This window comes from Salmo trutta, chromosome 39 (genome assembly GCF_901001165.1).
Source record: "Salmo trutta chromosome 39, fSalTru1.1, whole genome shotgun sequence".
In the NCBI taxonomy this organism is placed as follows: Eukaryota; Metazoa; Chordata; class Actinopteri; order Salmoniformes; family Salmonidae; genus Salmo; species Salmo trutta.
This window is the reverse complement of record NC_042995.1, coordinates 21,218,367-21,234,482: the sequence shown is the minus strand read 5'-3', so window position 1 is coordinate 21,234,482 and position 16,116 is coordinate 21,218,367. Positions and strand designations below refer to the sequence as shown.

General features: G+C 43.6%; 1 protein-coding gene across 5 annotated transcripts in view; it reads right to left on the bottom strand.

Moving 5' to 3' along the window:
* The window catches only part of itsn1 (intersectin 1 (SH3 domain protein)), a 64,491-nt gene that overhangs the window by 40,237 nt on the left and 8,138 nt on the right, over nt 1–16,116 (bottom strand). For 3 of the 5 annotated variants that reach the window (XM_029740900.1, XM_029740903.1, XM_029740904.1), the window contains exons 2-7: nt 7,898–8,096; nt 4,240–4,307; nt 3,662–3,757; nt 2,887–2,950; nt 2,427–2,593; nt 49–210 (exon numbers count right to left, since the gene is read on the bottom strand). In XM_029740900.1, the coding sequence (XP_029596760.1) occupies nt 49–210; nt 2,427–2,593; nt 2,887–2,950; nt 3,662–3,757; nt 4,240–4,267 (517 nt within the window). In that variant the 5' untranslated portion in view covers nt 4,268–4,307; nt 7,898–8,096. The remainder of the gene's footprint in view (nt 1–48; nt 211–2,426; nt 2,594–2,886; nt 2,951–3,661; nt 3,758–4,239; nt 4,308–7,897; nt 8,097–16,116) is intronic. The other 2 variants (XM_029740902.1, XM_029740901.1) reach the window with 2 other exon arrangements.

Genomic DNA, 16,116 nt, shown 5'->3' with positions numbered 1-16,116 from the left:
TTTCAATATTCAGTGGTGTGTCTAACGGCGATGCTGATTGGGCCATACCTGGGTGGGAGAAGCCCGTCATTGGCGCTCCGTTAGCTAAGGGGGGTACAGACGGGGGCACCGACGACACCAGAGGTGGGGACATACCCACCCCTGGCATAGGGGGCATGGGTAATGGAGGGACTGCTGGGAGGCCTGGCATTACCCTTAAACCATGCATTCCTGCAGGGTAGAATGAATTAAGGTATGTCAGACAAACATAAGACAACAGACCACCCTTCATTTTCTACTGACGAGCCTATTATTTTAACACTGTGTTAATTATTATTTTCCCCACTCATCCAAAGCTGAGGAGTCTACAAGTGCTGAGTTCTGACTGATTCACTTGAACATTAACAACATTAGTCTGGTCATCAACAGGCAGTGCACAGCTAAATGCCCTGGTTGTCAGGGGAAGCAACTAAATATCGACTCAGGGCGTTGCCTGTTCAAATACCAGAAACAGCATGGTTGTGCTTTGAGATAATAGGTAGTTAAAGGTTTTAAATTGCCCCAGTGAAACATTTAGCTACAGTTGAAGTCAGAAGTTTACATAGGTTGGAGTCATTAAAATTAGTTTTCAACCACTCCACAAAACTTCTTGTTAACAAACTATAGTTTTGGCAAGTCGGTTAGGACATCTACTTTGTGCATGACAAGTAATATTTCCAACAATTGTTTACAGACAGATTATTTCACTGTATCACAATTCCAGTTGGTCAGAAGTTGACTGTGCCTTTAAACAGCTTGGAAAATTCCAGAAAATGATGTCATGGCTTTAGAAGCTTATTATAGGCTAATTAATATCATTTGAGTCAATTGGAGGTATACCTGTGGATGTATTTCAAGGCCTACCATCAAACATAGTGCCTCTTTGCTTGACATCATGGGGAAATCAAAAGAAATCAGCCAAGACCTCCACAAGTCTGGTTCATCCTTGGGAGCAATTTCCAAACACCTGAAGGTACCACGTTCATCTGTACAAACAATAGTACGCAAGTATAAACACAATGGGACCACGCAGCCGTCATACCGCTCAGGAAGGAGACGTGTTCTGTCTCCTAGAGATGAACGTACTTTTGTGCGAAACATGCAAATCAATCCTAGAACAACAGCAAAGGACCTTTTGAAGATGCTGGAGGAAACCGGTACAAAAGCATCTATATCCACAGTAAAACGAGACCCATATCGACATAACCTGAAAGGCCGCTCAGCAACGAAGAAGCCACTGCTCCAAAACCGCCATAAAAAAGCCAGACTACGGTTTGCAACTGCACATGGGGACAAAGATCATACTTTTCGGAGAAATGTCCTCTGGTCTGATGAAACAAAAATAGAACTGTTTGTCCATAATGACCATTGTTATGTTTGGAGGAAAACAAAACGGGGGAGGCTTGCAAACCGAAGAACACCATCCCAACCATGAAGCACGGGGGTGGCAGCATCATGTTGTGGGAGTGCAGGACAGGAGGGACTGATGCACTTCACAAAATAGATGGCATCATGAGAAAGAAAAATTATGTGGATATATTGAAGCAACATCTCAAGACATCAGGACAGGAAGTTAAAGCTTGGTCACAAATGGGTCTTCCAAATGGACAATGACCACAAGCATACTTCCAAAGTTGTGGCAAAATGGCTTAAGGACAACAAAGTCAAGGTATTGGAGTGGTCATCACAAAGCCCTGACCTCAATCCCATAGAAAATTTGTGGGCAGAACTGAAAAAGTGTGTGTGAGCAAGGAGGCCTACAAACCTGACTCAGTTACACCAGCTCTGTCAGGAGGAATGGGCCAAAATTCACCCAACACATTTGATTAAACAATTTAAAGGCAATGCAACCAAATACTAATTGAGTGTATATAAACTTCTGACCCACTGGGAATGTGATGAAAGAAATAAAAGCTGAAATAAATCACTCTCTCTACTATTATTCTGACATTTCACATTCTTAAAATAAAAAGTGGTGATCCTAACTGACCTAAACCAGGGTATTTTTACTAGGATTAAATGTCAGGAATTGTGAAAAACTGAGTTTAAATGTATTTGGCTAAGGTGTACGTAAACTTCCAACTTCAACTGTATGAACATAGATGGTGCAGATGATATGGCAGAGTTGGCTTTGAACACTCTAAAGTCCATTTAGTTAATGGTGGCCATGGGGACAGTAACATGGGTGTATCTCATAGCCTAGTGGCACACGCTCCTATACTCTTCTACATCACTGGCATTGATCTGAAAGAACAAGTGGACAGACAGGTCAAAGCAAATATGTACTTTAAAAAAAAATTGCATCCACCACACTGCTTTTATCTATCCTGCTGTGCAGATCAGTGCAGATGGAGGAAAGGACGCCTCAAGACTATTCAGATGCACCCTGCCCCTGTCTAGTCCCTTACCGAAGGGTGCGGTGGGTGGCGGGGGCAGGGTGAGGGGCGGCTGCTTCATGGAGGGGGGCAGAGAGGGGGGCAGGGGGTGACCCTGCAGCTTGAGCTTGATCAGCTTCATGGCGATGGAGAACTCGTGCATGTCCATCTTCCCATCATTGTTCATATCGGCCAGGGCCCTGAGAGAGGGAAAGCAAGAAAGTAAAGATTTGATTAGATTATACTGATTATTATCATTGTTGTTCACAATATGTCCATGTGGATGTCATGTCATTAAAGCAATTGAAGAGCGAGAGAGGGGTGAGAGAAAAATAAAAGGAGAGAAAGAAAGAGTGAGTGAAAGTGGAGTGGAAGACAGAGGGAGGAGAACGACAAAAACAGGAGAAAGGCAAAGAGAGAGAGACAACAGTGGTTAACATTAGCAGCAGATTAAGTTAAGAACTGGAGAGATGGAGTGAGAGGAGACACTCACCATATCTGTGCCAGGATGGGAGGGGGCAGGCCTGACTGCAGGAAGAAATTCCTGGCCTGGTCACCTACGGACAATAAGGGAAAATAATTAGAATACTGTTAAGTCTGTTGTACACCATTATGGATATATCTATTCAAACACAGAGAGAAAAAGGCCAGTTGGTTCCTCTTTCGAGAGGATGCACATGCAAATGATTTCAATTTGAACACAATCATCAATTTTGAGACTTATTGCTGAAGTAGCAGAGTGAAACAAGCACTTAAACTTCTCGAAAATTGTGTGAGGAGGTTCTGCAAGGTTATGTTGAAAATCAAAACACCCAAGGCAATGATATCAGATGATAATATGAGTGAGTGTGAGTGACTGAAATGTCCTTTCTGAAAGTGAGAAAAGTGGAGAATGACGTTGCTTGCTACGGTGTGGGCTGTAGGGAATGAAACACTTCAAGGCCCGCCCTAGACTCAGTCCACCAGGCTTCATTCAATCAGATTTATTTATAAAGTCCCTTTTACATCAGCCGAAGTCAAAGTGCTGTACAGAAACCCATCCTAAACCCCAAACAGCGAGCAATGCAGATATAGAAGCACTAACCCTTCACCTTTGACCTGGTACTCTGTGTGTGTGTGTGTGTAATATAAGAGAAAGCCTTTATGAAGTGACCTTCTGCTATCTTCAAGTAACTTCTGCCTGACATGATGATGTACTGCAAAGACTGTCCTCCACCGCTCTTTCCCTTCGTTTGTCCATCCCCTCCCCTGATGTGAGTGAAGCTAACCTGTGATGTAGCCAGCTGGTGAGGGGGCCAGGCTAACAAACTGCTGGTCATGTTTGGCTCGCTCGTCCAGAGAGATCACCCAGGCGTCCAGACCTCCTGAGAGAGAGAAAGATCAGTTGAAGCTCTCGCCTGGCCTGTGTGTGTGTGTGTGTGTGTGTGTGTGTGTGTGTGGCTAAGTACTCTACGAGGTATGGAGCCTGCTGCTTTTCTGTTCTACCTGATAACTAATTGCACCCACCTGGTGTCTGTCTGAATCAGTCCCTGATTAAAGGGGAACAGTGTTAAAATGCAGTGGAACTGGCTTTGAGGTTCAGAGTTGATGTTGAGGAATGTAGGGAAAAGGGTGGCATTAAGGATGCAGCCCATGCAGTCCAGCAGGCATGCTTCCACCTCTTGGGAGTAATAATTTGATAGTGGCCCTTCCTTTGTGCTGAAGTTACAGTATAACTCTCACTAACCCATGTGTAGAGGGAGATCAGGACACACACACACCTGCACGCAGGCACGCAGCCGCACGCACATACATTTCTCTGACACATATGCACGCTTGTGACACACACAAGTTGGGTGGCACTCACCTCCGAAGGGCGTGGGAAACTGAGCCATTGTTCAGTCGGTTAGTCAACTGCAGCCTCGCTGCAAACACCTGAAAGACAGGAAGGTCAGGAACAGTCAACAGGTCCACAACTGTGTCTATATCCTCTCCTCTTCGCTCTTCTCCTCTCCTCCATCTCCCAAAAGACAGAAGCTCCCCTCAAAGGAAATCAAAGCAGCATCATGTTCTATGCCTTTTTTCTATTCCTTTCCTCAGAGTGAGGGCAGGCCAGGCAGCAAGTTGTTAACAGACAGGTAAACATTTTGCAATAGAGACTTGTAATGACCTGTTTGGTAATAGGTCGATTGGCCGAAATTCATCACTTGACTGTAAAGTACATGGGGTGCATCCCAAAAGGCACCCTATTCCCAATATAGTGCATTGCTTACTGGTCAAAGGTAGTGCACTATAAAGGGAATAGGGTGCCATTTGAGATGCAACCATTACGTATGGGTAGATTTTCATCTGGTTAACAACACTGAATCGAGGCTAGCAACACTGAACCCTGCATGAGAGCACCAGCTGTTCCGGACGACTATGGGATCACGCTCTCTGTAGTCGATGTGAGTAAGACTTTAAACAGGTTAACATTCACAAGGCCGCAGGGACAGACTGATTACCAGGATGCATACTCAGAGCATATTCAACCTCTACCTGACCCAGTCTGAAATGTTTCAAGCAGACCCAAGAATGCCAAGGTAGCCTGTCTAAATGACTAGCACCCCTTAGAACTCACAGCTGTAGCCATGAAATTATTTGAAAGGCTGGTCATGGCTCACAACGCCATCAACCCAGACACCGTGGACCAACTAATTCGCATACCACCCAACAGCTCTACAGATGACGCAATTGCTATTGCATTCCACACTGCCATTTCCCATCTGGACAAAAGGAACACCTACGTGAGAATGCTGTTCATTGATTACAGCTCCGCGTTCAACAACATAGAGCCCTCCAAGCTCATCACGAAGCTAAGGACTCTGGAATTAAACACCTCCCTCTGCAACTGGACCCAGGACACACACACACCCCAACACCATCATTAAGTTTGCCGACGACAAGGTGGTAGGCCAAATCACAGACGACGATGATACAGGGCAGCAGGTAGCCGAGCAGTTAAGAGCGACTCTGTGAAAAATCTGTCGATGTGCCCTTGAGCAAGGTACTTAAACCTAATTGCTCCTGTAAGTCACTCTGGATAAGAGTGTCTGCTAAATAACTCAAATTAAGGTGTAGACCTTACCGTGAAATGCTTACTTACAAGCCCTTAACCAAACATACAGTTCAAAATATTTACAAAAACGAAAGTTAAAAAGAAAAAATACATAACAATAACGAGGCTATAAACAGGGGGTACCGGTACCGAGTCAATGTGCGGGGGTACAGGTTAGTTGAGGTAATTTGTAAAGTGACTATGCATAGTCAATAAACAGCAGTGTAAAAACAAAGGTGGGGGCGGGTGTCAATGTAAATAGTCTAGTGGCCATTTGATTAATTGTTCAGCAGTCTTATGGTTTGGGGGTAGAAGCTGTTAAGGTGCTTTATGGTCCAAGTCTGGAACCAATAGGACCCTGAACAGCTTCTATCCCCAAGCCATAATACTGCTAAATAGTTAAACAGTTAACCAATAGCTACCCTGAATATCTGCATTGACCCTTTTTGCAGTAACTCTTTTGACTCATCACATGCACTGCTGTTACTGTTTATTATCTATCCTGTTGCCTAGTCACTTTATCCCTACATATATACCTAATTTACCTTGTACATTGACTCGGCACTGGTACCCCGTTAATATAGCCAAGTTATCATTTCTTGTGTTATTATTTTTCTAGGTTTCTATTATAAAAAGAAAAACAATTCTCACTGCATTGTTGGGAAGGGCCCGCATGTAAGCATATCACTGTTAGTCTACACCCGTTGTTTAAGAAGCACGTGACAAATAACACTTGATTTGATGTTGATTAGGCAGAACTCTGGCTTTAAAATGGCCTAGCTACATCCTACGGTGGGTGTCACAAGAGGGGAGGAAGGGGGACAGAGGGGCCCTCTTCATGTTTTTATAAAGTGGATGAATGAGATTTTATTTAACTAGGCAAGTCAGTAAAGAAGAAATTCTTATTTACAATGACGGCCTACCCCGGCCAAACCCTAACGACGCTGGGCCAATTGTGCGCCGCCCTATGGGACCCCCAATCATGTCCGGTTGTGATACAGCCTGGAATCGAACCAGGGTCTGTAGTGACGCCTCTAGCACTGAGATGCAGTGCCTTAGATACAAAGACGGTGTGGAAGATGGCGGGAGAGGGAACGGAGGAGAGGCAATGTTATCTCCCAGCTGTATAAACGTCATGGTGAGAAAGGACGGCCATTGCCGGAGTATCTGCTCCCTTCCCCCAAAGACATGGGGGAAGGGAGCAGCACACAGACAAACACCCCCCCCCCCCCCAAGGGTATTTTAATCAGAGCCAGACCACCCCTCCCGTAAAGCCCTCACAGTGGGAGCCCCAAACAGGCTGAAACAGTTCAATGACAAGGAGACACAGGCAATGTATTCTTCTCTCTGTTCATAAAAAAATAAGTAATTTCCTACGACATTTACATACTAGGCAGTCTCTGTTTGGTAAAAAAAAAAAAAAAGAAAAGAAGCTTGTTCGTGTGCATTAATTACGGGAGGAGTGACTGTTTCCGGAGCTTTGAGAGGTTCTGTTTCGTAAGAGCAAAGCCAGGCCAGCAGTTCACTGACGCTGCTGCCAGCTTCTCTCTCTCTGTCCTCCAGGCAGAAAGAGCAGAGAAAAAGCAGAGCAGATTACCATGCTGTTCCACAGTGATTCACCATCCTACACTTCATTCACATCACATCTCCCTCGAGAGGCACACAAGAGCCTCGTCACACACTCTGAGCTAGCCTCACACTTACTGACTCACAGACACGCACGCCTCACACATACCAAACAAATGAGGGCGGGGCAAGGCTGTTTTGTCCCTCTGACCTAGTTTCTCCCTCTAACTTTTCTGATTGTCTTTGGTGGTGATGAGTGTTTCCCTGTGACCCAGGGTCTTGAACAGGACAGTTCAGAGAGAGAAACATAAATCCACCTTGCAGCCTAGCCTATCTACATAATCTGGTCACTTGGCAAGCTCCTGTTGTGGTGGAACGCCCCATGTAAGACAGACAGGCTAGACGCCTAGGGCTGGGGCTAGTGCACCACTGCACATGATGTCATAGCAGAGGTATGCAGTCTGAGGGAGGGCATAGCCCAATGCAGGGTCAGAAGTTGAACTCCTGTGACAGACAGCAAACAGACTGATAGACAACACCTGGCACACAGGTGAAGGGGAGAATAATTCTTAATCAACCAGATTTGTAGCCTTTTCCGCAGAAGACAGGCTCGGCCAGGCCAAAATAATGTATTTTTGAAGGACATCACATGGAGTTGGATTCGGTATTATTTTTACAGATTAAATACAATTACATAAAAAGGAGGCTTACGATTTTGCATGAAGGCCAATCACTACATACACCCATGTTACATACACCCCTGTTCCACCCTTCAAGGTCAGACATTAACGCAGTAACACTAACTAGTGTTAGTACATACAGCCGGGAAGAACTATTGGATATCAGAGTGACGTCAACTTACCAACACTACGACCAGGAATACAACTTTCCCGAAGCGGATCCTTTGTCCGAACCACCCAGGGCATCTGAACTGATTCCAAAGGCTGACCCAAAACAAGGTCGCTGCAGAAGAAGAGGTAGACAGAGCGGCCTTCAGGTCAGACTTTGGAGGCGCGCACACCACCCACCGCTTCAGAGTTTATTACTCGCTAACGTCCAGTCTAGATAACAAGGTAGACGAAATTAGGGCAAGGGTTGCTTTCCAGAGAGACATTAGGGATTGTAACATATTCTGTTTCACGGAAACATAGAACTCCCGGGATATGTCGGTACAGCCACTGGGATCCTTTGTGCGTCGTGCCTACAGAAATAAACATCTCTCCAGGAAGAAGTAGGGCGGGAGTGTGTTTCATGATGAACGACTCATGGTGTAATTGTAACAACATACAGGAACTCAAGTCCTTTTGTTCACCTGACCTAGAATTTCTCACAATCAAATGCAGACCGTATAATCTCCCAAGACAATTCTCATCGGTTATTGTCACAGCCATGTATATCTCGCCTCTAAAGTCCAATTAAGTACTTTATGCAAACTGGAAACCATATATCCTGAGGCTGCATTTATTGTAGATGGGGATTTTAACAAAGTAATTTTGAGAACAAGGCTACAAAAAATCCATAAGCATATTGATTGTAGTACTCGCGCTGGCAGAACTCTGGATCACTGCTACTCTAACTTCTGCAATGTAAACAAGGCCCTCCTCTGCTCTCCCTTTGGCAAATCTGACCATGAATCCATTTTGCTCCTCCCTTCCTATAGGCAGAAACTCAAAAAGGATGTACCCGTGACAAGGTCTATTAACCACTGGTCTGACCAATCAGAATCCACACTTCAAGATTGTTTTGATCACCCGGACTGGGATATGTTCCGGGTAGCCTCAGAGAATAATATTGATTTATACACGGAGTCGGTGAGTGAATTTACAAGGAAGTGCATAGGAGATGTTGTACCTACTGTGACTACTAATTCCTACCCTAACCAGAGACTGTGGATAGATGGCGGCATTCGCGCAAAACTGAAAGAGCGAACCACTGCATTTAACCATGGAAAGTTGACTGGGAATATTGCCGAATACAAACAGTGTAGTTATTCCCGCTGCAAGGTAATAAAACAAGGGAAATCTAAGTATAGAGACAAAGTGGAGTTGCAATTCAATGGCTCAGACACGAGACGTATGTGGCAGGGTCTACAGACAATCACAGGCTACAAAAAGAAAACCAGCCACGTCACGGACACCGACCCCACCTGGACAAGAGGAATACCCATGTAAGAATGATGTTCATTGACTACAAGTCAGCATTCAACACCATAGTACCCTCCAAGCTCATCAATAAGCTTGAGGCCCTGGGTCTCAAACTCGCCCTGTGCAATTGGGTCCTGGACTTCCTGATGGCTGCCCCCAGGTGGTGAAGGTAGGAAACAATATCTCCACTTCACTGATCCTCAACACTGGGGCCCCACAAGGGTGCATGCTCAGCCCCCTCCGGTACTTCCTGTTCACCCATGACTACGTGGTCATGCACACCAACTCAATCATCAAGTTTGCAGATGACACAACAGCATTAGGCTTGATTACCAACAATGACGAGACAGTCTATAGGGAGGTGAGGGCCCTGGGAGTGTGGTGCCAGGAAACACCTCTCACTCAACATCAACAAAACAAAGGAGATGATCGTGGACTTCAGGAAACAGCAAATTACCTTCAAAAATCACATAATTAGTTAGATTGCACACAGGTGGACTTTATTTAAGTGTCACATGATCTCAGTATACATATATATACACACACACACACACACACACACACACACCTGTTCTGAAAGGCCCCAGAGTCTGCAACACCACTAAGCAAGGGGCACCACCTAGCAAGCGACACTATGAAAACCAAGGAGCTCTCCAAACAGGTCAGGGACAAAGTTGTGGAGAAGTACAGATGAGGGTTGGGTTATAAAAAAATATCTTAAACTTTGAATATCCCACAGAGCACCATTAAATCCATTGTTAAAATTTTTTAAGAATATTGCACCACAACAAACCTGCCAAGAAAGGGCCACCCACCAAAACTCAGGGACCAGGCAAGGAGGGCATTAAATCAGAGGCAACAAAGAGACAAAAGATAACCCTGAAGGAGTTGCAAAGCTCCACAGCGGAGACTGGAGTATCTGTCCATAGGACAACTTTAAGCCGTACACTCCACAGAGCTGGGCTTTATGGAAGAGTGGCCAGAAAAAAGCCATTGGTTAAAGAAAAAAATAAGCAAACACGTTTGGTGTTCGCCAAAAGGCATGTGGGAGACTCCCCAAAAATATGGAAGAAGGTACTCTGGTCAGTTGAGACTAAAATTGAGCTTTTTGGCCATCAAGGAAAACGCTCTGTCTGGCACAAACCCAACACCTCTCATCACCCCGAGAACACCATGTTTTTCCATCAGCAGGGACTGGGAAACTGGTCAGAATTGAAGGAATGATGATGGCGCTAAATACAGGGAAATTCTTGAGGGAAACCTGTTTCAATCTTCCAGAGATTTGAGACTGGGACAGAGGTTCACCTTCCAGCAGGACAATGACCCTAAGCATACCGCTAAAGCAAAACTCGAGTGGTTTAAGGGGAAACATTTAAATGTCTTGGAATGGCCTAGTCAAAGCCCAGACCTCAATCCAATTGAGAATCTATGGTATGACTTAAAGATTGCTGTACACAAGTGGAACCCATCCAACTTGGAGCTGGAACAGTTTTGCCTTGAAGAATGGGCAAAAATCCCAGTGGCTAGATGTGCCAAGTTTATAGAGACATACCCCAAGACACTTGCAGCTGTAATTGCTGCAAAAGGTGGCTCTACAAAGTATTGACTTTGGGGGGGTGAATAGTTATACACGCTCAAGTTTTCTGTTTTTTTGTGTTATTTCTTGTTTGTTTCACAGTAAAAAATATTTTGCATCTTCAAAGTGGTAGGCATGTTGCATAAATCAAATGATACAAACCCCCCAAAAATCTATTTTAATTCCAGGTTGTAAGGCAACAAAATAGGAAAAATACCAAGGGGGTAAATACTTTTGCAAGCCACTGTATATACTGTATTTTATACCATCTATTGTATCTTGCCTATGCCGCTCTGTCATTGCTCATCCATATATTTATATGTATATATTATTCCTTTACTTAGATTTGTGTGTATTAGGTAGCTGTTGTGGAATTGTTAAATTACTTGTTAGACATTGCGGCACTGTCGGAATTAGAAGCACAAGCTTTTCACTACACTCACAATAACATCTGCTAACCATGTGTATGTGACCAATAAAATGTGATTTGGTGGAAGAAGAGGTGAGTTATTACTTTGGTCATGACTGAGTCCTACTTCTCCTCAGAGTCTAAGGCTCAGCCACCAACTTCCTCTCTCCTCCAGTGTTCCCCTCGCTCAGTAGTTTTATGGCCTGCAGTATAAAACTTCTCTCCCTCAGCCCCACTGTGGGACTCGAAGGTAACATGGCTGAACAACCAATAATTAGTGACCGGGGATTAGTTTAAAACGGCCCGCTTGTGCGAATCCCAATAAGAAAAAAAAAGGCATCGGTAATATGGGTCATATTTATTTTTACCATTTAGGCTACAGACAAGCCGTTTTCTTTACTGTAAAGATTCAAGCTTGCCTGTCACGAAGCAGGTGCTCAATTTTCCCTCTCTGGCACTCAGAGGCTGCATGACAGAACTTGCAAAGTCTACTCAGACTGGTCTGTGCTCTTGGTTATAACAGATGAAATTATACAACGTATCAACATCGCTCGCTTTACGCACTGCTCCAATTTAACAAATGTACAAATGTAATAACAGAAGACTCATCAGGGTCTGCATCTCTGCTCGACATCATGGCTAAATTCGATTTTAAAAAACTGACAGCGGTCAGAGAAAAGCAGGTGATTGAGGGTTGGTAGGGGATACTGCTGGCTGATTACAGCTGTCACGTGATAAGAGCAGGAAAGTGAAGTGGATATTACTGGACCTGTGCATACAAGAGACTAGTGGCTGTTGCTTAAACTTAACTGAATTTCTGAACTAAAAACGGACTTTATAAACATTTTAGAAAGCCGCTAGCAGGTTCCTTAGATTTATAGAGCTGAAAAAGTTGGTGGTATCAAACGAAACAGTGCCAAGGTATTCTAAAATGTTGATATCATAAGTATCATGATGTTTTGGTACCGTGACATTACCGTGCAACACTACGGCAGGGTCACTCACAGCTCAGGAGGACAGGACAACGGTGCAGAACAACATTCTGCCTGCTCATTGGACAACATGGACGGTCTCCGTTTCACTGCCTCTGCACATTTCCACTGCTCAAACTAATATAGAGGCCAAAGGGAAAGGGTGAGAACAGTGAGTGTAAAAATAGTGTCCTCTATCCATATTATTTTATAAATTCTCAAAGCTCCCTGACTGTCTAGCTTTCATTTCGATTATTTTTTGCGAGCTGGACCCAGTCAAGAAACTGTATGAATGTAGATCCACTATCATTTCAACACAGTTTCCATTGGTTTGAGTCATTTTGTGTTGTTCTTCCTGCACAGTTTGACGCGACTGTGTTAGCCGTAGTTGGCTAGCTAGCAAGCAAGGGATAAGAGTGTTGCCAGCCAGCATGGAAACGGAACATTTAGCACGAACGACTGGGTTGTGTCCATAGATATAGAACAAAAATACTTCTCAATTGTGTCTGGCAACATAACTGATGGCTTGGCTAGAAACAGATGTTGGGACTAGGCCTATATTTTCATTGATGGATGAAATAGCATATGAATATATTTATCAAAAATAACGTTTTTATTTCATTTGTAACCCATTGCAGAAAAGCCATTGTACACTCAAGGTTGTGCAAAATGACCTTTTTAGCACGGCTGTGCTGCAGTCATAGGTACGAGGTGGAGCAGAGCACCGTAGATCAGCACATCCCTGCTAAAAAAGTAGTTTTGCACAAGTGTACAATTGCTTTATTCAATGTATTTTTACCCATCTACCAATATGTCCCCTTCTTTATGAGTTATTGGAAAACCTCCTTGGTCTTTGTGGACCTTACAGATAATTGTATGTGTGGGGTACAGAAATGAGGTAAACACTATTATTGCAGAGTGAGTCCATGCAACTTATGAAACTTGTTGAGCGAAGTTTTACTCGTGAACTTATTTAGGATTGCCATAACTAAGGGGTTGAATACTTATTGACGAGACATTTCAGCTTTTCATTTTTTATTCATTTGGAAATATTTCAATAAACATAATTCCACTGAGCTGAGTGTAGGCCAGTGACCCAAAAATCTGGTAGCTGGTAACACAACAAAATGTGGAAAAAGTCAGGGGGTGTGAATACTTTCTGAAGGCACTGTATGTATGCATAAATGATTAGTAACTAACGCTTTAGGGTGACATGGGGTCAAGGCCCTCTCATTGGGCCCGCCCTAGCAGATGTGTGTCCACTAAGCCAGGCTTATGGCTGTTTTCTCTGAGTCTGAGCTGACCATGTTAACTCCAGGGGAGGTTGAATATATCCCTGATACACAACAACCAACCAGACAAAGCAATAATAAATCCTGGGCATTACTCTTTGGGCTAATTCTTCCATCATCATTAAGTGGATGAGGGAATTATGGTGAACAAAATGTGTGTGGAACTGGAAGTCGATGTGTTTTTGTTCTCTCTCCGTCTTAATTGGGGCATGGGGTGACGGGACAGTGTGAGGGGTAATAATAGCCCCCCCACATCACCCTCACTAGCCACGCACTCCGGTGTGAAAGTCCTGTGCCACTAGCATTATCACATTCTTGCCTGTATTGTTGACATCCAAAGCAGTGACACACTGGAGGACAAAAGTGGCTATGACAAGTAGAGGGACTGTCATCCTAGTAGGGCAAGGGCATAAAAATTGTCAAAGTCTCCAGCCACCCAAGGCAGAGACTGTTCTATCTGCTACCGCATGGCAAGCGGTACCAGAGCGCCAAGCCTTGGACCAAAAGGCTCCTTAACAGCTTCTACCCCAAAAGACATAAGACTGCTGAACAGTTAATCAAATGGCTAACTGGACTATTTGCATTGGCACCCTTGTTTTATTCTCATCTATTATAGGTTTTTGCACTGACTCTCTTGCACAGGCTCCAAGTACACTCACTGGACTAACCACATACACTACACTGGAAACAAACACGCATATTAACTCCACACACATACAGTGGCAAGAAAAAGTATGTGAACCCTTCGGAAAGACCTGGATTTCTGCATAAATTGGTCATAAAATTTGATCTGATCTTCATCTAGGTCAGAACAATAGACAAACACAGTCTGCTTAAACTAATAACATTTTCATGTCTTTATTGAACACACAGTGTAAACATTCACAGTGCAGGGTGGGAAAAGTATGTGAACACTTGGATTTAATAACTGGTTGACCCTCCTTTGGCAGCAATAACCTCAACCAAACGTTTTCTGTAGTTGCGGATGAGACCTGCACAACGGTCAGGAATTTTGGACCATTCATCTTTACAAAACTGTTTCAGTTCAGCAATATTCTTGGGATGTCTGGTGTGAACTGCACTCGAGGTCATGCCACAGCATCTCAAATGGGGTTGAGGTCAGGACTCTGACTGGGCCATTCCAGAAGGGGTATTTTCTTCTGTTGTTGACTTCTGTGTTTTAGGTCATTGTCCTATTTTATCAGTCAATTTCTGTTGAGCTTCAATTGGCGGACAGATAGCCTTACATTCTCCTGCAAAATGTCTTGAATTAATTTTGCCGTCAATGATAACAAGCTGTCCAGGCCCAGAGGCAGCAAAGCAGCCCCAAACCACGATGCTCCCGCCACCATACTTTACAGTTGGGATGGTTTTGATGTTGGGGTGCTGTGTCTTTTTCTCCACACATCGTGTGTGTTCCTCCAAACAACGCAACTGTAGTTTCATCTGTCAATATAATATTTTGCCAGTAGTGCTGTGGAACATCACGGTCCACTTTTGCAAACTTCAGACGTACAGCAATGGGTTTTTTTGGACACCAGTGGCTTCTTCCATGGTGTCTTCCCATGAACACCATTCTTCTTTTACGTTTCGTAGATTCGTCAACAGAGATGTTAGCATGTTCCAGAGATTTCTGTAAGTCTTTAGCTGACACTCTAGGATTCTTCTTAATCTCATTGAGCATTCTGAGCTGTGCTCTTGCAGTCATCTTTGCAGGACGGCCACTCCTAGGGAGAGTAGCAACAGTGCTGAACTTTCTCCATTTATAGACAATTTGTCTTACCGTGGACTGATGAACATCAAGATTTTTAGAGATACTTTTGTAACCATTTCCAGCTTTATGCAAGTCAACAATTCTTAAAATGTAGGTCTCCGGAGATCTCTTTTGTTTGAGGCATGGTTCACATCAGGCAATGCTTCTTGTGAATAGCAAACTCAAATTTTGTGTGTGTTTTTTATAGGGAAAGACAGCTCGAACCAACATCTCCAATCTTGTCTCATTGATTAAACTCCAGGTTTGCTGACTACTGACTCCAATTAGCTTTTGGAGAAGTCATTAGCCTAGGGGTTCACATACTTTTTCCAACATACACTATGACTTTTTAAATGATGTATTCAATATAGATAAGAAAAATAGAATAATTTGTGTGTTATTAGTTTAAGCACACTATGTCTATTGTTGTGACTTAGATGAAGATCAGATCAAATTTGACGACCGGAGCGCCAAGGTTCACATACTTTTTCTTGCCATTCGCTGCTGCTACTCTGTTTATTATCTATGCATAGTCACTTTACCCCTACCTACATGTACATATTACGTCAATTACCCCGTACCCCTGCACATTGACTCGGTACCGGTACCACTTTTTATATAGCCCCGTGATTATTATTTTAACTGTTTTACAATTTTTCCTTTTGTTTATTTAGGACATGTTTCAAACTTTTTCTTTACTCTGCATTGTTGGTTAACGGCTCGTAAGGAAGCATTTCACTCTAAGGTCTACACCGGTTGTATTCGGCGCATGTGACAAATAAAATCTGGATTTGACATGACCTAAATATTAGGGCCGAGACCCTACCAGTAACGCGATACTCATTAGTATCATGGCAAGGAAACATAAACTGGATTTAACTTATTAAAAAAAAACGCCCTAATGTTGGAAGGAAATATTATGTTGTCATTCAGAGT